This window comes from Schistocerca americana, chromosome 6 (assembly GCF_021461395.2).
Source record: "Schistocerca americana isolate TAMUIC-IGC-003095 chromosome 6, iqSchAmer2.1, whole genome shotgun sequence".
In the NCBI taxonomy this organism is placed as follows: Eukaryota; Metazoa; Arthropoda; class Insecta; order Orthoptera; family Acrididae; genus Schistocerca; species Schistocerca americana.
This window is the reverse complement of record NC_060124.1, coordinates 357,832,077-357,859,703: the sequence shown is the minus strand read 5'-3', so window position 1 is coordinate 357,859,703 and position 27,627 is coordinate 357,832,077. Positions and strand designations below refer to the sequence as shown.

Below are 27,627 nucleotides of genomic sequence, written 5' to 3'. Positions count from 1 at the left end.
TGTTTGTCCCTCTGGTACCCAATTAATGTGCACAATCCCTTTGATGTCAAAAAAAACAATCATCATTGCCTTGAATTTCGATTTTGACATTCGTGCTTTTTTTTGTCGTGGAGAACCAGGAGTTTTCCAATGCATTGATTGGCGTTTAGTTTCGGGATCGTAAGTAAAAAACCACGATTCATCGCAAGTAATAACATTTTGTAAGAAGGTGGGATCACTTTCAATGTTTTCCAGGATGTCAGAACAAATCATTCTTCGGCGTTCCTTCTGTTCAATTGTGAGACACTTTGGAACCATTTTTGAACACACTTTGTTCATGTTGAAACTTTCATGAAGAATCTGCCTAACACTTTCCTTGTCAACTCCTGTTAACTCAGACACTGCTCTGATTGTTAAACGGCGATCTTGTCGAACAAGTTTACCAATTTTTTCAATGTTTGCATCAATTTTTGCTGACAATGGTCTGCCAGTGCGAGTGTCATCACTGGTGTCTTCGCGGCCATCTTTAAATCGTTTAAACCACTCAAACACTTGTGTTCGCGATAAACAATCATCGCCGTACACTTGTTGTAACATTACAAACGTTCCACTTGCAGATTTTCCTAGTTTGAAACAAAATTTGATGTTAACACGCTGTTCTTTCTGTACACTCAACATTTTCCGACGCACAGACAAAACGTTAACTACTTAAAACAGACGCCACGGGCAGACTGAGTGCAGGAGGCAGATGAAACTCGAGCAGTAGGCGGAGCGAGAGTCACGTGACAGGCCACGCGACTTTCAGCTTTATTGCATTCGTTTTATTGTTTCACCAGTACTAGTCCGGTTTTTTTCTAGCCACACCTCGTATGTCTCGTGGTCTTATCGTGGCGTGTTTATCTTCTGCCGTTAGGTCAGACGATAGAAATGCCACTTGCACGCTTAGAGTAGCAGATTGACGGTGACCAACTTTAAACAGAACTTGATTAATTTTGACACACATTTATTAAAACAATAAAAAGCATAGATATTACGTAACTTGATTCTGAATGCTGTTTACAAATGACAATCTGAAGTTCCTTTGGTCTTGGTGCGTTAATCCTATTCTCACATATCTCTGATACTTGACAAAGTGTCTATACATTTATCTTCATGGCTATGTACAGGAATATGATAATCTTATTAGGCGCAGACTGAAACTTGACTACAGACTGGTACAGACAAATGTAGACTGAAGCAGACTGATACAGACTAATGCAGACTGATGCAGACAAATGAAGACTGACTAATCGGAGGTCTGTACACTCGTTATAATACCTCGCGCGTTCAGGTATCACTGCACGAGTGTGATCCGCGAGGAGAAAAGGTTCTACATTAGCAGCGATCTCATTGGCTGCGTTACATATTAATACACAGATCGGCAGAAGCAGAATTTGGTCCGTCTCTAAGACGGCGCCATCTCGTAGTGCGGAGACGGACAAGCGCTGCGCCTGCGCTGTTGTGCTTAGCGGGGCGCGCTCTAGTGGGAAAGTTGTGTATGCGCTGACTACGCGAAACTGTGTACACAACACGGACAATGGCCTGGCACTGTCTGATCCTTAAGTGCCCATAGCCACTGCACAGGTGCCATGCACCATGGTTACTTAGGCACAAGTTGGAGAAGAGATGCCCATGGGCTACTTGACAAGCAAATAATGCCTTCCTTGGGCAAGGAATCAAATTCTATAGTCTAGGTCTACATGAGGTAGGCAGGCCATTAGTAGCATTAATATGACCGGTTGTAAATCTTATGTCTGGAACTGTTTTAACTGTCAATGCATTTAAACATAAAAGTATCTTTAAAGAAACTAGCAGCCAGCAATAATTTTAGGCAGTAGATGAGTATTACTTTTGATCTAATGTCTGACTGAATATTAAGTAAAATGATTTTTTTTGTAAAACAAAAATAGTGAGCTGCATTTTTGCATTTGTGTGTGTGTCTGTGTGTGTGTGTGTGGGGGGGGGGGGGGGGGGGGGGGGGTCGCACGCGCGCGCATAGCAACTTACCTTCTCATAACATAATTACATTCCATCCCGGATTTTCCATTGTTTAAAAATAGTAAAATGATGTCCATGTATAGATTAAATGAACAGAAAAGAAAAGAAAATTTATATATTCATTAAAATAATTTAACAATGACTCAATGTTAAAGGTGTATTGACAGAAACGTTTCTGTCCTGCATTTCACACTTCATGCTTTTTTTGCATATATAACATTTATTGATAGTCATAAAAACATTATTATTATTAAATACAAAAACTGTTTCACATAACTTATGAAAATGCATTAAAGTTTCAAATTTGCATACTCACATTCTACATTTAGAAATGCTGAGGCAGTCTGTGGTTCTCCGATACCATTGGTCACCTCACACATGAACTGCCCAGAGTCATCTGCAGCAACGGGATTTATAACTAAAGATCCATCCCGCTTCACAGTGACACGCGTCTCGAGGGAAGACACTTCTTTAATGGGAACTCCTTCTCTATACCACCGTACTGTCACATTGCCCGGCAATGCCTTTGCTTCACATGAGAATTGGACTTTCTCACCTTCCATCTTAGTTTGGTTTGAAGGAGGGACCATAATCACAGCCCCACCTAAAAAAACAAAGAATATCAGTATATGAATAGCACTAATGGTATTAACATATTTCAACCTAAATAAATGAAAACAATTCATAATAGGATATTACAAGAATCTCGGAAATGAAAATGAGAAACACTAAAACAAAGGAAGTGTGGCCATGGTGGTCAAATACGTAGAGCACTAGACTCCAGTTCTGAAGGTCCTAGGTTCAATTGTAGAGAAGGGCAGTCATTATTCCTTGTTCCAGTCCCTTGAGGGCAGCCCAACGTCCACTCAGCCTGTTACCAAATGAGTAATGAGTATCTTTCCAGGAGTAAAAGGCAGCCCTGACGATGGGCCCACAACCCTTCTCCTCCCTCTGTATACAACCATCAAGCTGGAGTAACAAGAAACCTGAGCCATCCCAACAGCTGAATTTTTTTCATTGATTACGGCCAACCTTGATGGTCGGAGTTGAAAGTTGCTTTCCAAAAGATCAGTAAAAAAACTAGTAAGCTGTGGATAACTAAGGGAATAAACTCTCATGTAAGAGGAAGAGGGAAATTTACATAAAGGCCAGAGTAAGTAAAGATCCAACTTTACTCACACACTACAAAAAATACTATGGTATTTTAAGAAAATTCATCAAAATGTCAAGTAGTATGTATATCCTAACAGAAATAAATAATATAGATAGTAAGATTAAAATCATATGGGACTTTGTCAAATGGGAGACAGGACAGCCGTCAGTGTACAAGATTCCACAACAATTAAACTAAATGACAATGTTGTGACTGATAATTCACAAGTTGCAAGTTCATTTAACTATCACTTTTTAAACATAGTGGCAAATACAGGATTAAAAGATTCAGTTCAAGAAACAAGAGAATATATTAAAAATGCCATTCCACAAAACTTTAAGCAACTAGAAGTAGCACCAACATTCTTTCACTGAAATTAATACAGTTATAAAAACTCTAAAAAGCAAAAGCTCCTATAAGATTGATGGTATTTCAAAGAGAATTCTGAAAAGTTGTCTCGACTTAAATAAGTAATGTCCTTAGGAATTTTTCCAGACAAGTTAACATATGCAACTATTAGGCCAATTCATAAGAAATGTGACAAGACAGACTTAAACAATTATCATCCAACTTTTTCACTAACATCTTTTTGCAAAATATTTGAATACCCAAGAATAATTGCACTCTTAGGTGGAAAAAAATTTATTTAGCACAACAGAGTTTGGATTCCAGAAAGTTTACTTGACTGAGAACGCTACTTACATATTCGGTCATCAACCAGTACATGCATTAAATAATGATATATTGGCTGCTGGTATTTTTTGTAATTTCTCCAGGCCTTCAATTGTGTAAATCATGATATTCTTTTATAAAAACTCAAGTTTTATAAAATTGGTGGCTTTACACACAGCTGGTCTGAATCATACTTCACAAACAAAATGCAAAAGGTTGTGCTGAATAGCTCAAACAATGTCAGAAAGGTAGGAAATTTTAGTGACTTGGGATAAAATCACAAAGGGAATCCCATTGGATACAATTTTGGGTCCCACCTATTCCTTATATATGTGAATTACCTTCAACTTAACATTCAACAAGCAAGATTAGTCTACTGTTATAATAAATCCAGTTAGAGAGAAAGCAAAAGAGGAGTTAGTAAACGATGTTTTCCAAAGAATTATTAAGTGGTTCTCTGAAAATGGACCCTCCCTAAATTTTGAAGAAACACTCTATATTCAAATTTGTACAACAAAACATCATAACAACAACTGATGTAGCACATGAGCAGGAATCATTAAGTAAGGTAGAATGCTCAAAATTTTTGGGTGTACATATTGATCAAAACTTCAACTGGAAGAAGCATATTACTGAGCTTCTCACACAACTAAGTTCAGCTACTTTTGCTCTTCATATGATTGCTAAACTTGGAAATAAACTTATCAACTGCCTGACATATTTTGCACATATCCACTCACCAATGTCGTACGGAATAATTTTCTGGGTAACTTACCACTTAGAAAGTATCAATTGCACAAAAGCAAGCAGTAAGAATATGTGGTATCCATCCATGAACATAATGTAGGCAGCTCTTCAAGGAGCTAGGCATTTTAACTGGACCACCACAATTTTAATTTTTTTTTTCTAATGAAATTTGTCATAAACAATCCATCATGATTTGAGAAGAACAGTGATGTACGTACCTACAACACTAGAGGGAAAAAGACCTTTGCCAGCCATTGTTAAAGCCATCAGTGGCTCAGAAAGAAGCTCAATATGCAGCAATAAAATTTTTTTATCATTTGCCCAATAACATAAAATGTCTTATACATACCAAAGCAAGGTTTAAATCTAATTTAAAATCATTTCTTCTGGACAACTCCTTCTATTCTACTGACTCTGTACTCTGTCACCAGATCTGCCACAGCCGGCCACCTATCCTGCTTTATTGGCGAGCCTCTGACCACATTCTGCAATGTGGCATGGATGTCCAGCACTTACTCACCTACTCCTGGTTGCACTGTCCTTCAATCATTTACCATGGATGCTCACAACAGTAGCATGCAGAAATCTGACTTACTTTGCCATTTGAGAGATGCTTATTCTCAAGTGCTGGACCATAACAATCTACCCTTTTTCAAAGTTATCACTAGAATGATTCCACTCTTTCAATTATCCACTTGCAAACTTTCCTTAATGTGTCGTGTGCCCATGTCACCAGCCAACAGTCTTACACTGGGCAGTGGTTCCAATGTTTTGGCTCATCAGTATATGTTATCCTGCACTGCCAACTGTACGACAGGGAACCCAGTTAAAAATACACTTTCTCCCAGGTGAAAGTACACTTCTTCCCATGCCAAAGTACATTTTTTCATGTTAAATGACAAAATATTTTCTCTTGGAGCTGTTTCCAGGCACTTTAGGAAACGAAACCCAGCAAGAAACAACAAGATTTGTGATGCACAGCAACACGTACACTGTGTATTTTCCTTTCATGAAAGTATAAATACAAATGCCAGCAAGTACAGCAGTAGCTCCCGAAGCACTGAAACTGAGATGGTGCTGCACAATGTGCTTTTGTCAGCCAATCATACCTAACTTCACATGACCTCATCAGTCAATGACAGTGGACATTCAGAGCATAGTACACAATGATGTAGCAAGCCAATAGCAACATCACTGTTTAAGTAGCACGAACACACAAAAGAAAAAGTTAATGGTTAAAATTAATACACATACAGTATAACTACAAGAAAAGCTAGGTTTTCGTGTATAATATTGGTCCTTTGTAGCCTAAGTGGCTCGCCGTCAAAGTGTCAAGTTTTGAATGAGAGTCAAATAGTCCATGAGTTAAGAAATTCATCATACGTTCTCAAATGTAACATAATTCATCTTGCGTAAAAGGAAACTTACTTTGAAAGTAACACTTCTCAAACCACAATTCGGAGTATTTTCCTGTGACATGTTAGAAATGAAAACAGTTGTAATGAAGTACTTCATCCTAAAGCCTTTGACATATTTTTCTGTTGGCAGACGCTTATGTATGCACTGAATTTTGTTGCTGCAAATGAAGCATTTTCATTGCAACTTGGTGTTATTCTCTCATTTATGTTTTATTGCTGCAGTATTATTCTGCAGTAGTGGGCTAAAGTAAAATTCTTCATTAGAGCTTTAATTCTTACGAATCAAAATGATAAAAATTTAACTGAAAACTAAAACAACGAGGAATTCCTGGAATTCTAAAAAATTCCCAGGTTTTTCCTGGATTTTTCGTGGACGGAAAAGATGAAGAGCCCCTTTATGAGAAGTCTGGTTCCAGCAGGATGGTGCTACATCACACACAAAAATGCTTAAATGTCAGTTTTTTTGCAAAAGAGACTTGAATCATGCATTCAACATTATGGACATCACCCTGATAACATTATTCTTCAAAAATGAGTCTGGCCTACACTAAATGGCAAGTAATGAGCTTTGGTTTAATGACAATAAACATACATTTTTTTTAAAAAATTGGCTGAGTATCCTTTATTTACAAACTGTGCATCTCCTGTGTGTCACCCTGTGTCACAGCAAAAACTACTGAATTCCAGTGAACAGGATTCATGCCCAGGACTAAGTGAGTCTACCTATTTTTATGTTAACACAGTCTACAATGACAGACCACTGAAATAGAAATGCATTCTGTCACTGACAAATATTCCACGCTTGACTGTCTGTCTCCGGTCTTCCGAATTCCTTTTCCTTTTGAGTGATCTTCATAAGCATGTCATCTTAAGCAGTATAAGTAGTTTAGGCCTGTATGAACCCACGTAGTGGCTATTAAGTTAACATACCAATATTGTAGTGAACTGGCATGTTTGGATTTGAGAATTTAATTTCAGATAGCACAATTGGCTGACTACACATTTTTAATGATTCATACGTTCACACTACATCACAATACAATGATTCTAAAATATGTTCTTACTGTTATAGTTATGTAAAACATAACAATTATTCTTCAGCACAAGAAAAGCATTCACTGCTCAGCTCTCTCTCTCAATTATCTTGTTAACATGTCTCTTCCACTTATTAAGGGCTCAACATGGAGTTTTTGAGTAGGTGACATGAATCTGACAAAACTATCTTGGCAAGGTAATACAGAAAAATAAGGCAAAAATAGGTTTACCATACATCTGTGATTAGTTAGGACAGTCCCAGTTTGTAACAGCTGTCTGGGGGAATGACCTGGTTTGCAAAAAGTCCACAGTTTCAGAATATTATGATTGGCAAGAATTTTTTGAAACTTCTAGATCAATACGTTCGAAACTGTGTTTTTAAACATTCCCTTAAGGTCATGCTCCTGCCAGCCAACCTCTTAACAAGTGCTGACTTCAATGGGGAGACCTATGTAGTTCTGTCACAACTTTTTACTGACTGTTAGTCATTTGGTAGCACAACAGGGACAATGTGCTTATGTTGTTTTTGTGTGAGCAATTTGTCTGCACATTTTTGGTCATTTTATTTCGATTCACTTTATGCTTCATCATTTAGCAGTGGGAAAAAAGAGTAAGTTCAATATTAACCTACAACAAGAATACAATTTTCTGAAATTATGTAACAACAGTAACAATGAATGTACTTTGTACTGGATGATTTTCTATAGCACATAAAGGACAGGGTGATATTAAAGACCATATGAAAACAGCAAACATAGAAGTGCCTTAATGCTACTGCTTCACCAAACATAAGAGATTTCTTAAAGTTAGAAGTGGGAATTGTGATATGGAGTGTGCTGCTAAGTGGGCTACATTTACATGCCATGCTGTTAGACACAAATCCTGTTTCAAAACAGTAGACTGCGCATCTAAACTGGTTGAAACATTATATGATCCAAAACTTATATCTTCTATATTGAGGCAACTATTTTTAACATTATTTTGCCATGATAATGTGTTCTTCGAAAACCATTAAAAACAGAAAAGCTGTTCCAGTGTAAAGTCAAGTGTCAGCACACCAGGTGGGAATGTAAGAGCAGAGAGGACTGTGAGACAACGTCAGCCAATTGCTTGCTGACTTACCCCTCTCCAGGACGACAACATGACGGCAGCACCCTCTACACGGAGAGGAAATAAGCACCGCACCGCCTGGCTGCAGCCCAATTCTACTAGTTCTACAGAAGCATCAAGACCAGCGACCTGGATGGAATCCTCAGCTGTATTATTGCACTTGTATTAGGAACTATATATACTGAAGAGATTTCTTATTTACACACACCCATGCCCGAGGGAGTACTCAAACCTCCAATGGGGGGAGCCGTGCGGACCGTGACAAGGTGCCTCAGCCCGCACGGCTACACCATGTGGCAAGAGGAATGCCTCGAGTTGTTGCAACAGTCTGAAGCCCACATAATTGCTCACAATGTACCAGATACAAGGAAACTCCATTACTTTCTGTCCACGGTAGGAAGTGCAGTGTTTAGACTCCATCAGAAATTGTTTCCTAACGCCACTTTGAGTGAACTTTCCAATGAGGAAGTTGCAGATTTGCTAAATAACTATTATGACCAACAAGTGAATGTGGTAGCAGCTAAGTACCAATTCTTTAATTGCAAGAAACCATCAGAACAAACTGATTTGCAGAATGTGATGAGGAAATGCAAATTCAATTGTGCTTATGGTGCTTTATATGCAGATGTTATGTTGTGTGATATGATTGTGTACAATGTAATGGACTTAGAGAACAGATCTTGAAACAGTCTGGTCCGTCAGTCACTCACATAGTGCAAATACTAGATCAATACAGTTCAGGTGCCATGATGGCCGATAAATCTGAGCAGCCAAAAATTTGTTGAGTCGAGTCACCCCTTCGTTGCGACCGGCCCATTAGGCAGCAGCAGCCTGCACGCGCCATGCTGTGTAAACAGCTCTCCACTCATGCCGTGTAAACAGCTCTCCATGCTGCGCAAACAGCTCTCTAAACAGGCTGCTACAGTGAATAGAATTAAGTCATGCCCTCGGTGCTATTCACGGCACAAACACCAAGACTGCCTGTCCAGACAAGCTCAGTGTTATGTTTGTGGCAAGAAAGGACATGTACAATCAGTATATTTGCAACGGAACAAAAATAAGAATTCTGTCCACTCATGAAAACTTAGTCACAAGGCCTATGCAATCAGTCCAGTGTATTCAAATCCTGCTGCAGGCATTAGCAAAACTAGCAAGCAAACAGTTTCTTCCATACTCCACCAATCCAATAATTGTTTTGTTCATTTGCATATTAGTGGAAAACTTGTGAAATTTCAGTTGGACACGGGTGCCTCTGTTACATTGCTGGATCATAACACACATGAACTGTTAGGCTCCCCACGCCTGTCTAAAACTAGCATGCACCTGACGGCTTATAACAGACAAGACATTCCTGTTCTCAGAAAATGTACTTTGCCTGCCATGTATTGCTCACATACACGAACTGTGACTTTCACTGTGCTACAATCATACAAATGTGAGAATATATTTGGCCTTGATTCTTTTTATTTGTTTGGCTTTAAAAGTCAGCACAATGCGTTGTCAGTGACTGTCTTCAATGGAAAAGACAGTGTAGCTAGCTTGCTGAAGGAATTTCCGGAACTCTTTTCTGAAGGATCCGGCAAGGCTAAAAATTTTGTTGCAGATATTACTATGAAAGACAATGCTCAGCCAAAAATTTGTTGGGCCAGAACTGTTCCCATTGCATTATGGGACAAAGTCACTGTTGAACTTAAAGATGCATGCTCAGTGATCGAAGCTTGGATCACTATGATCCTGACAAACCAGCTATGTTGCAAGTTGATGCTTCCTCTTATGGATTTGGTGATAAAGACAGGCCTATTGCTTTCGCATCAAAAGTGTTGTCCAAAGCTTAGTACAACTATTCACAAATAGAGAATGAGGCACTGGCTACTGTGTACGGTGTCACCAAATTCCACCACTATTTGTATGGCAGAAAACTGTACATCGTAACAGATCACCATTTCATTCAGCAAATCCAGTTCCTGTACGAACTGCCCAAAAATTGCAAAGATGGGCTTTGTTGTTGTTTAATATCAGTATGAGATTGTGTATCATTTGACAGCTCAACATGGTAATGCAGATGCATTTTCACATCTTCGGATTGGCCCTGATACAGACTTTGACACTTCTGCTGCATTTTGCTGTCACATCGATGCTCAGATTCTGAATTGCTTCAGTCATTTTCTCTTAACTATAGGAAAATTGCACAGGCCCCAAACGCTGATTCAGATCTGGATATTTTGCTAAAATACATTCGCACATCTAGGCCTCACTCAGTGGGTAGCATAAAGAGCTCGGTAGTGCGCCAATACTTTACACGTTGGCATAGCCTCACTGTACAGAAAGGTGAGATTCTTGTTCAAAACGACAGTGGACAGTCACATGTGTTGATCCCTAAAGCTTTGAAAAAAGAAGTGTGGTACTTACTTCACCAAGGACACTGGAGGATTGTTCGTATTGTATGAAACAGTTAGTGCGTTGACACTGTACTTCGCAGGTTATGGACGTCCAAATAGAACAGATGACGTCACAGTGTCAGGAATGTGTGGAAAATCAGTCCGCTCTGTCACAAAACTTCTCTGCTTGACCTAAGTCATAATCACCAAGGCAACGTGTGCACATAGAATTTTTGAGACCTTTTTGGAAGACTCATTGACTGATTGTGGTAGACTCGTATATCAAGTGTCCTTTTACTGTGCCAATGAACTCCACAACATCACGAAGCACAATTCAGGTATTGTCCTCGAAGGTTTACCTGAAGTCACAGTGTCACACAGCGGCCCTCAGTTCACATCAAATGAATTTGAAACATTCTGTGAATGCAATGGCGTACAGCATCTAACTGGTGCACTGTACCATCCACAGTACAATGGTGAAGTGGAACATTTTGTCAGAACCTTCAAGCAGCAGATGGTCAAACTTCGAACAGCACATACAGGGATCAAGCTTTGCAACTGTTTCTCACCTCCTATTGTTCGCATCCACGAGATTGACCATCGCCAGTGGAAGTTCTTCACGGCCGCTGTCATTGGACACTGCTCCACCTGATCAGTATCCGGCGCCAAAGGAAGGCTGCAAGTATCACTTCACGCTGCATGATATTGTGTTTTCCAGGATTTTTAGAAGCAGCAGACAGTGGGCACAATGCAAGATTCTTCGTGGACTTGGCACATGCATGTATCTCATTTCAGGCCCAGACAGATTGCAGCACTAGCATCACAATCAAATTCGCCACAGTCATGTACATGGTAATCCTTCTGTGTCTCTTCCCCCAGATTCATGAATCCCAAGGACAGCGCGGCCACAGCAGCTGCCAGAGGGTGTCACCATGTCACTGTGGGACGACCCCATGGAGACAGAGCGTTCGCCTCCTCTTGTCCTACTAATGGAGTTGGACCCGCCCACACTGCAGCAGCCGACACCTTTTGCATCTGGTTATGAGCCTCAGGAAGTGGACACATTCCCTTCTGGTCATTTTCCGGGATCCGTTTCTGCCAGAGCGAAGGCTGGATGGCAGGGTACGACCAAAAGCCTGACGTCCCCTGCAGCCAGAGATTCCTGTCCACCACAGTGTCCATGATCCTACCTCACCTCCCATTGTCAAGCTCCTTATACGACAATCATCCATCACTTTGGGAAGGGGGGGGGGAGGGGGGGGGGGGAGGGATGTTCCGGAGCCACCAGGTGGAAAAGTTAGAGCAGAGAGGGCTGTTAGATTGACGTATTGGTATTAAGAAATCCCATGAATGCCAAGACAGCTTATTTAGACTAAACAATTAATAGACCAACAAATAAAACTCAGAAGGGTTTTAAAGAACATAAGAAGGTACACTAAACTGCAAAATTTGTGTTTTAAAGGCAGTTTAAAAAACACCAATTTTAGGTTAGTTACAGTGGGTGACTATTGTGGTGTCACCGCCAGACACCACACTTGCTAGGTGGTAGCCTTTAAATCGGCCGCGGTCCGCTAGTATACGTCGGACCTGTGTGTCGCCACTGTCAGTGATTGCACACCGAGCGCTGCCACACGGCAGGTCTAGAGAGACTTCCCAGCACTCGCTCCAGTTGTACAGCAGACTTTGCCAGAGATGGATCACTGACAATTACGCTCTCATTTGCCGAGACGATAGTTAGCATAGCCTGCAGCTACGTCATTTGCTACGACCTAGCAAGGCGCCATTACCAGTTTATATTGAGATTGTCATTATGTATCATCAAGAGCGATGTTCTCCAATTATGGATTAAAGTTAAGTGTTCCAGAAGCTATGTACTATTTTTGGCTACTATAATTACTTTACCTTGTTCCAGACCTCACGCCAGTCTGCGTGAGCTTAAACGCGTGCATTTTGGCCTCCTCTAGCAACACGGTGTTGGCTCTTCTGCCAACACATCACATGGTGACAAGGATGGGATACGAATATGTGCTCTTCTTGCATGGCGTGTGCCGAACAACAATCCACACCGCCGCGGAAATTCTTTGCATGGCCGAAAGCCACTTCCCCCTGGCAACGCTTACACATCGATTTTGCTGGTCCATTTTGGAATGCTCGATGGTTGGTTGTGGTAGATTCATTCAGTAATTTTCCTTTTGTTGTCCGGATGTCTTCCACGACGTCATCTGCCACCATCCAAGCGTTATCCGCAATCTTTTGCATTGAAGGTCTTCCACAGACTATTGTTTCCGACAATGGCCCACAATTCATGTCCGCAGAATTTCAGTCATTCTGCAAGGCCAATGGTATTCGACATCTGACGTCCAAGCCGTTTACGCCTCAGTCAAACGGTGCCGCTGAACGATTGGTCCGGACTTTCAAGTCACAGATGTTGAAGTTGAAAGAGTCTCATTCTCGGGAGGACGCGTTATTGCTCTTTTTGTCTTCGTATCGCTCTCAGCCCCGAGATGGTTGCTCGCCGGCTGAGTTGCTCCACGGTCGTCCTCATCGAACCTTGATGTCTTTGCTACATCCGCCGCATCAGGTTCCTGTGCAGCGGCAGCCACCTGCTTTTGCTCCAGGCGACGTTGTATACTATCGCAACTATCAAGGTTCACTGCGTTGGCTCGCAGGGCGCATTCTTCGCTGCCTCGGCCGTGCTATGTATCTGGTTTTGGGGGCCTCTGGTGAGGTGCGTCGGCATCTCAATCAGCTGCGCCTCTGTCATCGCCCGGGTTCTGCCGCTCCCCGTCTGCTTTCAGCAACGGTGCCGTCCGGTCAGCGCCCTGGGGACCCATCTACTGGCTTGCCTCAGCCCCAGGTGTTACCGACGATGCCTTTCATTTTGCCCCATGGCGACGTGCCGTCGCCGCCGCCGGTCCTCCCACCGTCACCGCCCGCAGTGGTCGCGTCGCTGCAGCCGCCGGGCGCCTCCCTGGGTCACGCGCCGCCGATCACTTCCCGTGACCAGTTGTCCTCAGACATGGACCTCTTGCCCGCTCCGGACCACATGGCGTCTTCGCCCGTCGGGTGCACCGCCCCAATGGAGGTCGACTCTTCGGCCCTTCCTGTCTCTCTACGGGCACATACACCGCATGTTGGCGTGCACCCTGGACTAGGTTTTCAGGCGTTTCCTAGCTCCCCTCGGACCGAATGGCTGGGTGCGGGTGGCACAGCCTCGCCTGTTGTTAGGCTCCCCACCTCATCGCATACGTCAACATGGGGTCCTCCCCACGGCGGGCGGAAGCCTTATAACACAACCGTACGCCAATTTGCGGGGGAGGAATGTGGTGTCACCGCCAGACACCACACTTGCTAGGTGGTAGCCTTTAAATCGGCCGCGGTCCGCTAGTATACGTCGGACCCGCGTGTCGCCACTGTCAGTGATTGCAGACCGAGTGCCGCCACACGGCAGGTCTAGAGAGACTTCCTAGCACTCGCCCCAGTTGTACAGCAGACTTTGCCAGAGATGGATCACTGACAATTATGCTCTCATTTGCCGAGACGATAGGTAGCATAGCCTTCAGCTACATCATTTGCTACGACCTAGCAAGGCGCCATTACCAGTTTATATTGAGATTGTCATTATGTATCATCAAGAGCGATGTTCTCCAATTATGGATTAAAGTTAAGTATTCCAGAAGCTATGTACTATTTTTGGCTACTATAATTACTTTACCTTGTTCCAGACCTCACGCCAGTCTGCGTGAGCTTAAACGCGTGCATTTCGGCCTCCTCTAGCAACACGGTGTTGGCTCTTCTGCCAACACATCAATTATCACCTGTTACTGTTGGCTCTTCTGCCAACACATCAACTATCACCTGTTACTAGTTACACACTAAATAATTATACTGAGTGAAAAATGCTACACTATCAGCAACACAATATGGGCATATCTATTCATTCAGATTATGAATATTAACTTTCAACAATGCATTCAGATAAATCTGATTTCTTCCTTGCAATATTTTTTACACTGTGCTACAGGAGCCAGTCTGCCCTGTGTTACTAAAGGACAGGAGGGAGGACAACTGCAGTTTAATGTCCATTCAGTGTCAAAGTCCTTAAAGACTGGGCACAAGTTTGGATAGAAGAAGGAGTGGGAAGTAAACTAGACAAGCCTTCTTCAATTAAACCACACAGCTATTTCAGTTAATCCGTTATGGAAACAAAAGAAAACTTTAATCATGATGTTCAGATGAAGATTTGAATCCCACTCCTTCCATGGGCAAGTCAAGTGTGATAAACACAATGAACACTTGATGGTGTTAGTAAAAACTCAGACGGATCCTAAATGTGCTGTCTACATTTTGACACAAGTGTGTCAATTACCATCATGCTTGGGCTGAAAGCATATTCAAAACAATTTGAAAGTGTGTTATTAATAAAAAGCCTAATTACTAGTAAGCAGCAACCATTCAAATGAACCAAATTTGATAGATTTTCAGAATCTGAAGTTTCTTCATCTAGCAATATACACAGAACAGAATGGTGGAAATAGGCCTATTCCAAGCATAAATACACTCCTGGAAATTGAAATAAGAACACCGTGAATTCATTGTCCCAGGAAGGGGAAACTTTATTGACACATTCCTGGGGTCAGATACATCACATGATCACACTGACAGAACCACAGGCACATAGACACAGGCAACAGAGCATGCACAATGTCGGCACTAGTACAGTGTATATCCACCTTTCGCAGCAATGCAGGCTGCTATTCTCCCTTGGAAACGATCGTAGAGATGCTGGATGTAGTCCTGTGGAACGGCTTGCCATGCCATTTCCACCTGGCGCCTCAGTTGGACCAGCGTTCGTGCTGGACGTGCAGACCGCGTGAGACGACGCTTCATCCAGTCCCAAACATGCTCAATGGAGGACAGATCCGGAGATCTTGCTGGCCAGGGTAGTTGACTTACACCTTCTAGAGCACGTTGGGTGGCACGGGATACATGCGGACGTGCATTGTCCTGTTGGAACAGCAAGTTCCCTTGCCGGTCTAGGAATGGTAGAACGATGGGTTCGATGACGGTTTGGATGTACCGTGCACTATTCAGTGTCCCCTCGACGATCACCAGTGGTGTACGGCCAGTGTAGGAGATCGCTCCCCACACCATGATACCGGGTGTTGGCCCTGTGTGCCTCGGTCGTATGCAGCCCTGATTGTGGCGCTCACCTGCACGGCGCCAAACACGCATACGACCATCATTGGCACCAAGGCAGAAGCGACTCTCATCGCTGAAGACGACACGTCTCCATTCGTCCCTCCATTCACGCCTGTCGCGACACCACTGGAGGCGGGCTGCACGATGTTGGGGCGTGAGCGGAAGACGTCCTAACGGTGTGCGGGACCGTAGCCCAGCTTCATGGAGACGGTTGCGAATGGTCCTCGCCGATACCCCAGGAGCAACAGTGTCCCTAATTTGCTGGGAAGTGGCGGTGCGGTCCCCTACGGCACTGCGTAGGATCCTACGGTCTTGGCGTGCATCCGTGCGTCGCTGCGGTCCGGTCCCAGGTCGACGGGCACGTGCACCTTCCGCCGACCACTGGCGACAACATCGATGTACTGTGGAGACCTCACGCCCCACGTGTTGAGCAATTCGGCGGTACGTCCACCCGGCCTCCCGCATGCCCACTATACGCCCTCGCTAAAAGTCAGTCAACTGCACATACGGTTCACGTCCACGCTGTCGCGGCATGCTACCAGTGTTAAAGACTGCGATGGAGCTCCGTATGCCACGGCAAACTGGCTGACACTGACGGCGGCGGTGCACAAATGCTGCGCAGCTAGCGCCATTCGACGGCCAACACCGCGGTTCCTGGCGTGTCTGCTGTGCCGTGCGTGTGATCATTGCTTGTACAGCCCTCTCGTAGTGTCCGGAGCAAGTATGGTGGGTCTGACACACCGGTGTCAATGTGTTCTTTTTTCCATTTCCAGGAGTGTATGAGAGTCAGAATCATTAGTTATAGGACACGCTGATGAGCAGAAAGATAGAAGAAAACAAGGAAAAATCACTTTCTTATCCACGTGATCCCTTTTGTTCTTTTTCTCTGTTTCTGTTGATAAAGTCTCTGGCCTGAAAAGCTAGTATATCTGTCACCTATTTCTAATGTGATTTTCTGTTGCCACTTGGTAAAGATCTAACCTGAATGTAGTTTCATTTTGATAAGCTTTTCTTCTTTACTATTCAAGTGTTATATATTTGGTACCACTATCATGGTGCCTCACAGAAATCTTACATAACTACAATAGATATTGCGCCACTGAAGCAGTAAAGGAAAAATTTCATATTTACCAGCAATGATCACTCTTGCTGTGTGACTGATTTGTCCTTCTCCATTTCTTGCAATACATGTGTAATCCCCAATATCCTCATGCCGGATATTGGAAATTCGTAACTCAGTCCCATCGTTAAAGATGCCAATAGTGGCTGAGGGCTCCACCGGATTGGCATCTTTGTACCAAAGTATTTCCGGTGTGGGCGTACCCTCGGCCTGGCAATTTAGAATTATTGCATCGCCCAAATTTACATAAATAATATCTTCTGGTGTAACACTGAACCTTGGAGGTGCTGCAAAGGAACAATAAATGTGAGTTCGCTGGTATTTTCAATTTAACATTTTCAGTCAATCATTTTTAGCAAGGCATGTATAAACAAAAACAAGTGCAAAGAATGCACACATACAAATAAAAATTTCATGTAAACACTAACAACAACAAATTTTGATATGGAGAAGATAAGGTAGGTACTCAGCGTTAAATTTATAGTCTCTTGAAGTTTCTTAAAAATATAACTGAGAGGGCAGGGCACCAAAAGCCTTTAAGTTGACAAGTTGAATAGTAAACTTGCATATAAAAAGCAGTTAGGGGTTCATATATCTATTTTACTTAAAAGTAAATTTAGAAACACACTACATAAATCTACATAATCATGAGCCTATGTAGTTACTGTCAGTCTATTACTCATCAGTGCACGTTAGGGGTCAATGATCTGTCCACTCAAGTATTATTAATACTCCATCCAGAATTTTCTACTAGGCTGGTGCAATAAATGTCTTAGAAGTAAACAATGTGTGCTCAGAAGTACAAAACAGAGTGGACAGGAAGAAACCAAGAGCCTATTTACTGTGGCGTAAGGATCTTTTCTTCCACACTTTCACTCTTTTCAGTGTTATAATTTATTAAAATTATGTTTGAAATATGACAAACATAAAAGTGAAATATCATTTGAAACAAGCTAAGTGGAAAAAATGTACCAAGTGTTTGAAACTCTGTCCAGTACAATGATACTGGAAACTGGTAGGGGAACAAACTATAAAATAAAGAAACTTTAAAGTGAGCAAGAGGTGGAAGTACAGTATTTAAACATTCAGAGAGTCTCACAACTTTTTACCAAGATTAATATCTCAGATAGATAACAGAAAAATAAACATATATGGAACAGGGACATAGGGTTTCCCACACTACCACATGATTCTCTGGAATATTTACAAAATTTTTGCGAATAACTGTGTAACACGGCACAAGGAGGTGTGGAATATACAAATTTCCTTTTATGTAATAATTGACTTCATATATGTAACATAGCATTGGTGAACTCATGAATACACATGCTCAAATATTTCTATGTGTACTATCATAAGCAAATGCAATTCTTGCAATGAGAATCTCTCCTGACTCAAATTATGGTTTCATGCACATTCACCTTAATATGTCTCCAGAGTAAGAAACTTTGGCAGTGGTTTATCATTTTACTGGTTGCTCAGCTCTGTGGCTGTGGATTATACTATTTTAAGAAATACAGCAACCAGTCATTTATTATATATATATATTTACTAATGCCAATGTGTGTTTTGGACTTTCACCCATCTTCAGTTGGCATAATACATATTTGAATTTTCAGTAAGATCATTACCAGAACATCGGCAATAATTGAGATGATGCCTCTGGCTCTCAGTTCTGCATGTTGTTATTCTGATTTTTGCATTTATAGTTGTGGCACAAACACTTTCCCACTTGCATCTTGCACAAAAACAGCACAGTATCTGCCATGTTGCCAACTGTCAGTTGTCAGTCACAGCACTGATGAGTTGGAGCGGCACTGAATTATATATAATTCATTTAATATCCAAAGGCAAATCTTAGAGAAGTCTGATAATACATCGTCATGGAACAGATGCTGTCTCTGTTTACCTAACTCTTATGCTTTACTCTAGTCTGTCATGGATAATAGTGAATGGTTATGTAAATTGAAGGTGGAAGGGGAGGGAGCTGGTAGAAAGAAAAGGACAGGAAAGGAACTAATGATATCAGCTGCATCAGGGACTTTATGTGGAATCAGTGGTGATGAGTGAAAATGTGTGCCAGACTGGGACTCAAACACAGATCTCCTGCTCACGAGGCAGTTGTGTTAAGCACTGCACCACCTGGATGCAGTGTTTATCACAACTGCACAGACTTTCTCGGCATGCTCCCCAGCTGATCCACACTCTCACCTAGCATCACCTATCCACAGCCCCGTCATGTCATACATGCTCACTAATTTTTAGATTCCCGCTGGAGGCCGAACATAAATGTGTATCTGCACTGAAGGTTGTAGATTCATTGTCCATTGGGGCAAATCAATTACATGAATGCTTAGCGTCTGTCAGACACTATGCATTCATGTGATTGTGAATGGAGGAGACTCATAGCAATTTCAGTAACCTAATGTTCCTGAAAGTAAAGCTGTCCATAATCTTAAGATTAGTTCAAAACCACAATGCTGTACTAGGTATGGTCCTATTGGAGGTGATAAGCATTTTTCGCTTTCTATTCTATCAACCAACTTACACAACCAATATGGTGACCTAAAGTTTAATGTGGATACTGGAATGCATGGATCGAACATTCTTCTTGTAGTTCCATTATTGGAACAGTAATTGAACTTCTTGATAAATTTCAGCAATATTAGTTTCTTATTGTTGTTTCCTAATGTCAACATTATACTCTGTACTTCCCATGGTTGCTGCATTTAGGAAATAATGTGGTGGTACCTTGTTGCTTTCCACATCACAGTTTTGCTGACATTCATTCAAGTCATCCACTCCATGCTCGTAAACAATCAGCCACAATCCAGACTGACAGGTCTGCGGATTCTAATGGTATTGCTTCCACCATCAACCATCAGGAAGAAAGACTCTTCCACTAATAAAGTTTCAACATGAAAATCAGAAAAAAAAGAAGTGCAGTAGCTATGACTAATAGTTAAGAAGCACTGTAGAACACAGAGAGGGGAAAAAAATTCTCAAGATGTTCATCTTGACTGTGCTCCTGTAAGGCTATGAAAGAAGAATACTGCCGAAGACAGACAGAATTGGGCTTTGGAGTAGATTAACAAGGACCAGTTGTAAAAAAAAATTCCGATGAGGATAATTTTGAAAGAGATCAATGAGCAAAGAAACTGCCTAGCAACTATCCAAAAACAGAAAACAAAATTTTTTGACATTTATTTAGACTTAATAAGTATTTAAGAGACATACTGGAAGAAAAAACCTTGGGGAAAAAAGTGGTAGAATGGAAAGAAAATAGTAAAAGACCTATTTCAGGTAATTATTTGCAAGAATTATCAAGAAATGAAGAGAAAAGCTCAAAGCAACGAACAATGGTTGTAATGACGAGGTATAGCCACCAGAAAATGACGACAATATTTCCTAATAACCAGTTATAGCGATTTTAGCGTAGGTGTATGAATGAGTTGTTCCTGATGGCTATTATAGGTAAAATATTGTTACTGGGATGAAACTTAAAAACACTAACATATGAAGTTCCAAGTTTTGGAACTGAGATGTCATAGTGGGAAATGATTCTGCATTGTATTGGCAATGTTTGTCTGGGGCAGATGTCTTGACCAGAGCCTCGCAAAACACACAATACTTATTTCAGCATGATTTTCACTTCCCATAATAACTCTACGTTTTCATAAACAATTTTCCTATTCACTGTGAGCTCCAGATATGTTCCACAAACTTAACAAATTTTATATGACTTTTCAGGGATGTATCCATTATCTAACATAGGTTTGCTGAATTTACAATGAAATTTTAGTTTTTATGACATAAACTATATTAAACATACCATGGATGGACTTTAGACAACACTAGGTATTCGCCCTTGTTAGCGTAATCAACTGAAAACCAAATTACCATCTACCAACAAAAACCAGATCTCTCACTATGCTACAGATCAGTATGTTAATACAACCAAGATTTCAGGGGATTTGGGAGGGGGGGGGGGGGGGGTCCAATATCACACTCTCGCCTTTACTATGCACAAAATATCTTTGACATGTTTAAAATGCTCATAATTATACACTGAATCAAATCTGTATTACTAAGGATAAAATAAATTGTATTAAAAAATGAATACATCGAGAAATTTGCAACATTTGGAAATCATACATCACTTGTCTCCTACCTGTGAACCTGGTACTGTAACAAAATTTATATCATGCATTCATCTACAAACAAATATTACAGTCCAACCAACAGCCTCTGGAAGTAATCAAGCAGTCATCATTTCTTGCTAAACACAGGGAATAGTTGTCAGTGGTGGCCTGACTAGAAAGGGTGGGTGCAGGTAAACAATAAACATTCTATGTGCATAACGACAATTTCTCAGTGAAGAACTCAAGGGCTTAGAATTCAACAAAACAAAGGACCAAATATTGTTTTAACAGTAGTGTTAAAATTTGTAAATAAAATTCATGTAAGAAGATTCTCAATGTCTGGAGAAGGCAGACTGTTTTCCAGCATTTACTGTACCCCCTAGTTTCACCTTGGTTTAACATTTCAGGAATATACATAAAACTAGACTTAAAGCACAGATAATTCCATAACTAATGAACAGGCATCCATGAACAGACATCTTATTTCTAGAACCAACTCCTCTTGTTAAGCATTCATGCTCTACAGATGTTATGGTTTCTAAATCTAGCAACATCACAGGGGTTCAAATGTCATTAACGTGTTAAACAGTAAAAGTCATTTGTGACTGAAATTATACCAAACTAATTTAACATACTGCAGGAAATGTACTGGCTAACTGCAAATAATTTACTGATGCTACCTTTGAAACAAGAAAATTCATTTAATTACGTTAATATTCACCAATAAAATCATTTTCTCTAAGCGAAATATAAGAACACATTTGTTATTCATTATCGAGAAAGTAATACCTTATTGAAATGCCTTAGTGTCGAAAACTATCTCACTTTGCACAGGGATTCTTTTTCACATTACAACATGCAAGATGAATTTGCACCTGAAATTTGAACAATTTGCGGGCAATTCATGTTACTGGAATGATGTGTACTGGCAGTCCTTTCCAGTTATTTGAATCATATCAGGACAAACTATATTGTAGAAATGTTACATTAGTGGAGTTGCAAAACAGAGAACTAAGGTGAAGTTTTAATTTACACCACAGTTTTTCTGACACTGCATGCAAACACAGAAACTGAATTCATGTTCTAGTCTTTTATGAGCTGTACATTAGTCCTACAAGCCAACACAGCCAAGTTCATTGCATAGCTTTAACAACCTACCCCTACTATCATACAGACTCTTGAAATTAACTCATGTATAAACAGGCCAATCATGCTACTGTAGTCACTCAGAATTAATTGCCTCGTAATTTCATTTCAGCACAAACTCTGCTCCAGAGTATATGTTTCACAGTGACTGTTAAACTGACATTAGCTCACGTAATGCATCCATCACCCTTTCACATAACCCTTTACAAACTACAGCTGGCATTCTTCTCTGATAGGTGACTTTATACATTTTAAAAGATTATTTTCTGGAAAATATCGGGGAAGGCTACAATTAGTTTTTTAACTGGAAGTTATATGCTTATCTCCATTTTTGCTGGTACGGTAGGTGTTACAAAGTCATTATAAGCCTTTCTGAAAACATACGCCTACCTTGATTCACTGACTGACAAGAAAAAGTGCAAAGCACAAGGGTATCCTACTCTACCGGAAAAACTCTGTTGCAAGACATATTATTCGTACTGCTGCTAGGTGGCACAATGACTTTTGCAGTCTTTTCAATAATTGTTAATTTGAAACTTACTTCTAGTACATATGGTGTTTTGTTTGAGTACATCTAATTTAAAAAAATTCTGTCAAAAATTTAGGCCTACTGAATTTGAAAGCAAAATCTTTCTAACATTGCCATTGCCTGAAACAACCTGATTTTCATCAGTTGTTATAGGTTTCCCATTTGATCATATTCTGGAAAATACCGATGTAACGAAGAAAAATTTGAAACTGCCAAGAGCTGTTAAGCAATAGCTGTTAGGCATGAGTACACTTAGGCCTAAGCAATAAAAGGACAATTTATAAATTGCAATTTTGTCATATGATGACATGATGGAGACCGTGGCTGTTGTTTGAAGACAAATGTTGATGGTGTGACTTTATACATTTTAAAAGATTATTTTCTGGAAAATTTCGGGGAAGGCTACAATTAGTTTTTTAACTGGAAGTTATATGCTTATCTCCATTTTTGCTGGTACGGTAGGTGTTACAAAGTCATTATAAGCCTTACTGAAAACATACGCCTACCTTGATTCACTGACTGACAAGAAAAAGTGCAAAGCACAAGGGTATCCTACTCTACCGGAAAAAAGCAACCAGCCACAAATTTACTTTCAGTTCCTTTACTCAAAGGAAACCGTTACCAGTTTCGAATAGTTGTGTTTCACCCTCAGACGGTTTACACGCTTTCTTTATGACATGTGGTGTGTTTTTACAGATTAATTGTCGTGAAACGTCGGTTTCGAGTGTTTGTTTTCATAACATTTGTCCAACAGATGTACATGCATTCCCACTGCATCCTCGTTGTTGCACACGTAAATAGTTCTCACTGTACACTTTAGATTTGTCGCTGTGGTTGAAATGATCTCAGCGGAACTGAAAGTAAATTTGTGGCTGGTTGCTGTCCTAACACCATCAAAATTTATAAATTATACGGAAACGATGAACTGACATTTGGGTGAATATAATTTTCGTAATACTAACAGTTTTAATTTTTTGTCCTTCTTGACATCCTTTTGAAAGTTTTCCCAAAACTGTTGACAGTCAGTCTACGGACTCTTCTGCATTACATGTTACCCTGATTTTCTGGCACAAGGTACATTAAATATGCCAACGCCCACCTGTTCCAGTTTTATCTTTACACGTGGGCTACAGTATTCAAAGTGGAAGTTTTCCCTAGAAGTTTTATCGAAACGTCACATTACGTATAATTCCATTATATTTTTTTATTAGCTACGCCTAGCACAAACTGAGCTCTTTACATGACATAAGCGAGTCACAAATTTTGACTGTTCATACACTTCTCGAACATTTCTCTTCGGTTATGCAGAGGTATTTATTACGTCAGCGGAGTGTGACTCACTCATAATATGCCATGGGGAAGGGAGAGATAGAGGAGTACTCAAGTGCACTGCGCAGTGCGTTTTGTACGAAGCAACAATACGAATTTAGAAACGCCTCGCGGGAGTAAACAATGCTTAAATGTTCTTGGCGGCGGTAAGATAATTATTGTTACTAATGCAATATCAGTTCTCAAAAGCAACACTGTGAATTAGTTTACACGTTATGCTAACAAACCCTTGCTTTTTTATCTCTCGCAATGATCCGCGAAATGCTTCTTCATACATTGGAAGAAAACGCCATACAGTGCAAAACAAGTTTCGCCAGCTGCCACAATGCAACATACGCTATTTGTTGTTAATTGTTATTGTTAAATCTGTAGCGGCGGTAATGACCGTCGGCCGCGAGAAAACACTAGCAGTCCGAAGTATTCCGATTATTACCGACTTCTGACTACTCAGAGAGGGGTGGCTGGGTAGGCCTCCGCTACGGGCACAAGCAGGGAGGGAGCAGAAGAAAGGTAGTCGATTTTTACAATTAACAGAGATAAGAACCTGTATGTTCTCCTACTCCACGTGTTCTTATGTTCTGTCAGCGAAAAGAGTCCTTTCTCTCGGCCCCCATTGTAAACGCACGCTGTTGTAATACGGCCGTTTTTATAGTCTGATGACGTAAAGTAGCATTATAAAAAAATGACTCTTGCAGAACAGACATGTATCCCTAACATGGTTTATGTGTAGGCTGCGATATCTACCTGGGACCTCGTCGGGACACTCTGGGATGTGGGTGTAGATATGAAGTAAAAAGTTTATGTAATATAAGTACTTTTTATTTTACAAACAATTACATGGAACTTGTTGCACAGAAGTAATTCGTACATCGTATTTGTCGGAAAATTTCACCTTTTCTAGGAAGTATTTTTTTTCCTTTTGCGTATTTATAAAACTCCACGCAGGTCAGCTTGTAGTTAAACTGGCACTGTAAGACAGATTCCACAGTCTCTGGCAGCAGTTGGTTGCTTTCATCAGTCCACTGCGCTGACATCAGGGAAAATTTTTTCCACAGTGACGCTATTTGCGGGAATAGAAAACAAATATTCGCATAATTTTAGGTGTTGACACTAGCGTTCAGGATTTTCGCTTTCCTTAAAAAAGTAAATCCACTTTTATTCTATCGAGTGTTCAGATTTCCATTCTTCTGGGTCACGCTTAGTTTCTAAAAAGCTCTTCTGATACATATATGTCTCCTGAAATCTTCATGCCATTTTTAGTCAGGTATACAATAGTATTTTCAATCATCGTCCAATCTGGGGTGTCAGATAGCGCCTTCCAATAAAATACTTGATATTTATTAAAAGAAATAGTTCATTTCTCTAACTCATCAGATGCTGTGGTATAGAAAGCCATCGCGTCTTCCTCAAATTTCGAAATAGAAGTAAGTATTTCTTGGTCAATGTTCTCATTCCTTGTTCAAATTCATCTGGTTTGCATGTCAATAAAATTGAAAGACTTCCTTTCATTCAGACATATTTGATTGTCGATTAATATATTTCTTATTTGAATCATCGGAACTTCACTGTTCTCCACTATACAGGATGAGTCACTAACTATTGCCACCAAGAATAACTCCGAAAGTATGATAGGAGCTGAAAAGTATGTAGGACAAATGTTGGTTGTGACAACGGGGGCCATAATATGACGTTGGTTTTTTGTTGCTAGGAGGGGTCGCTTCAGAGATATGAAGGTCAACTTTGTTTTTTAAAATGGGATGCTATAGTTTGGTACTTATTTACTGATAGCGGCTATCGAGACTAATCCAATGATGTGTAACAGGAAGGTCTTTGAAGGTTACAAAGGTGGCATGAACGTACGTTTACAGAATGGTGTTCTAAGTGGTGACCATTGGTATCAATGCAATGCTGCAATCTTCTCATCATGGATTGGTTGGTATTCCTAATCACATCGGCACTTATCGAAGCACATGCTCTAACAATTCTCTCTCGCCTACCTTCAGGTGTAGTTCGAACGTCTTTATAAACAATGTCTTTTACGAATCCCCACAAGAAAAAAATCCAGAGGTGTCAAGTCTGACGAACGAACCGGGCATGACACGTTTCCTCCGCGTCCAATCCAACGATTTGGGAACTGTCTCTGCAAATCATTTCTAGCCATCATCGAAAAATGTGGCGGACACCCATCGTGTTGATACCACATTCTGTTCCTTGTTCCTAAAGGTATTTCTTCCAATAACAGACCTAATGTTTCTTGCAGGAATGTGGTGTACTTCGTACCATTAAGATATCCTTCGATGAAATAGGGGACTATAATTCTGTCCTCCAGAATCCCACACCATACATACACCGACCACGGTTTTTGGTGTGCAACATAGATTTTCAGTTGCCCAATAAGGCATGTTATGCAAATTAACATTTCCATGGTTTGTGAATGTAACCTCGTCAGTAAGTAAAATCAAATTAATAAATGTGTCATCCGTATGAATCTGAAGTTGAGCCCGTGGGCAGAATTCAATGCGACACATACAATCCTTACCAGTTAATTCTTGGTGGAGACTGATATGGTAAGAGTTATTGTGGCGATACAGAACACGAACAACACTACTGTGGCTCACGCCAGATTCCCTTGAGATCTGACGCGAACTAAGACAAGGGTTGGTTCAAATGGCTCTGAGCACTATGGGACTTAACAGCTATGGTCATCAGTCCCGTAGAACTTAGAACTACTTCAACCTAACTAACCTAAGGACATCACAGAACACCCAGTCATCACGAGGCAGAGAAAATCTCTGACCCCGCCGGGAATCGAACCCGGGAACCCGGGCGCGGGAAGCGAGGACGCTACCGCACGACCACGAGCTGCGGACTAAGACAAGGGTCTCGAACCACAGTGGCAAGAGTACCAACTTCCGTCTCCTCCTTAGTAACTTTCCTTTGCCGGATATGTTCCCGATGCGTTAAAGATGCAGTTGTTCTCAATTTATCATACATGTATTTAAACGTACGACGTGTAGGGTGAGTACATTGAGGATATCTTTCAGAGTATAAGTCTCTAGCCCTCACCGAATTTCGTTGGCATTCTCCGTAAATAAGACGCAATCGACTTGTTCTTCGAAGGAATACATCATTCACATTCCCTTGATTCGACGATATTAGTCTTACCGTTCCTATTAGTGTTGTATTGCGAACCGTCGAATGTTGTTTACATGTCAACGTCACGTTAGATGGATACGCCGTGTTCGGCGAATATTTACTATTTGCACGATATACGAGAGAGAATTGTCAGAGCGTGTGCTTCGATAAGTGCCGAAGTGATAATGAATACCAATCGATCCATGATAAGAGGACTGCTGCACTGCATTAATACCAATGGTCATCACTTCGAACACCTTCTGTAAATGGACTTTCATGCTACCTTTTTGACCTTCTGTAAATGGACTTTCATGCTACCTTTTTGACCTTCTGTAAATGGACTTTCATGCTACCTTTTTGACCTTCAAAGACCTTACTATATTTCAATGTCGATAGTTCAGACTCCAGCGGCGCTTGATGTGGTGTGGAGAATATGGACAGGGCATGCAATTCCTTCTACATTTTTTTCCTAATTCTTCTTTAATTTGGTGAAAC

The 27,627-nt window shown here is 40.9% G+C and overlaps 1 protein-coding gene across 1 annotated transcript in view; it reads right to left on the bottom strand.

Annotated features, from left to right (window-relative positions):
- Nucleotides 1-27,627, bottom strand: part of LOC124619319 (protein turtle-like) — a 906,568-nt gene that overhangs the window by 121,205 nt on the left and 757,736 nt on the right. The window contains exons 7-8 of the mRNA XM_047145628.1: nucleotides 16,863-17,138; nucleotides 2,333-2,620 (exon numbers count right to left, since the gene is read on the bottom strand). Of these exons, the coding sequence (XP_047001584.1) occupies nucleotides 2,333-2,620; nucleotides 16,863-17,138 (564 nt within the window). The remainder of the gene's footprint in view (nucleotides 1-2,332; nucleotides 2,621-16,862; nucleotides 17,139-27,627) is intronic.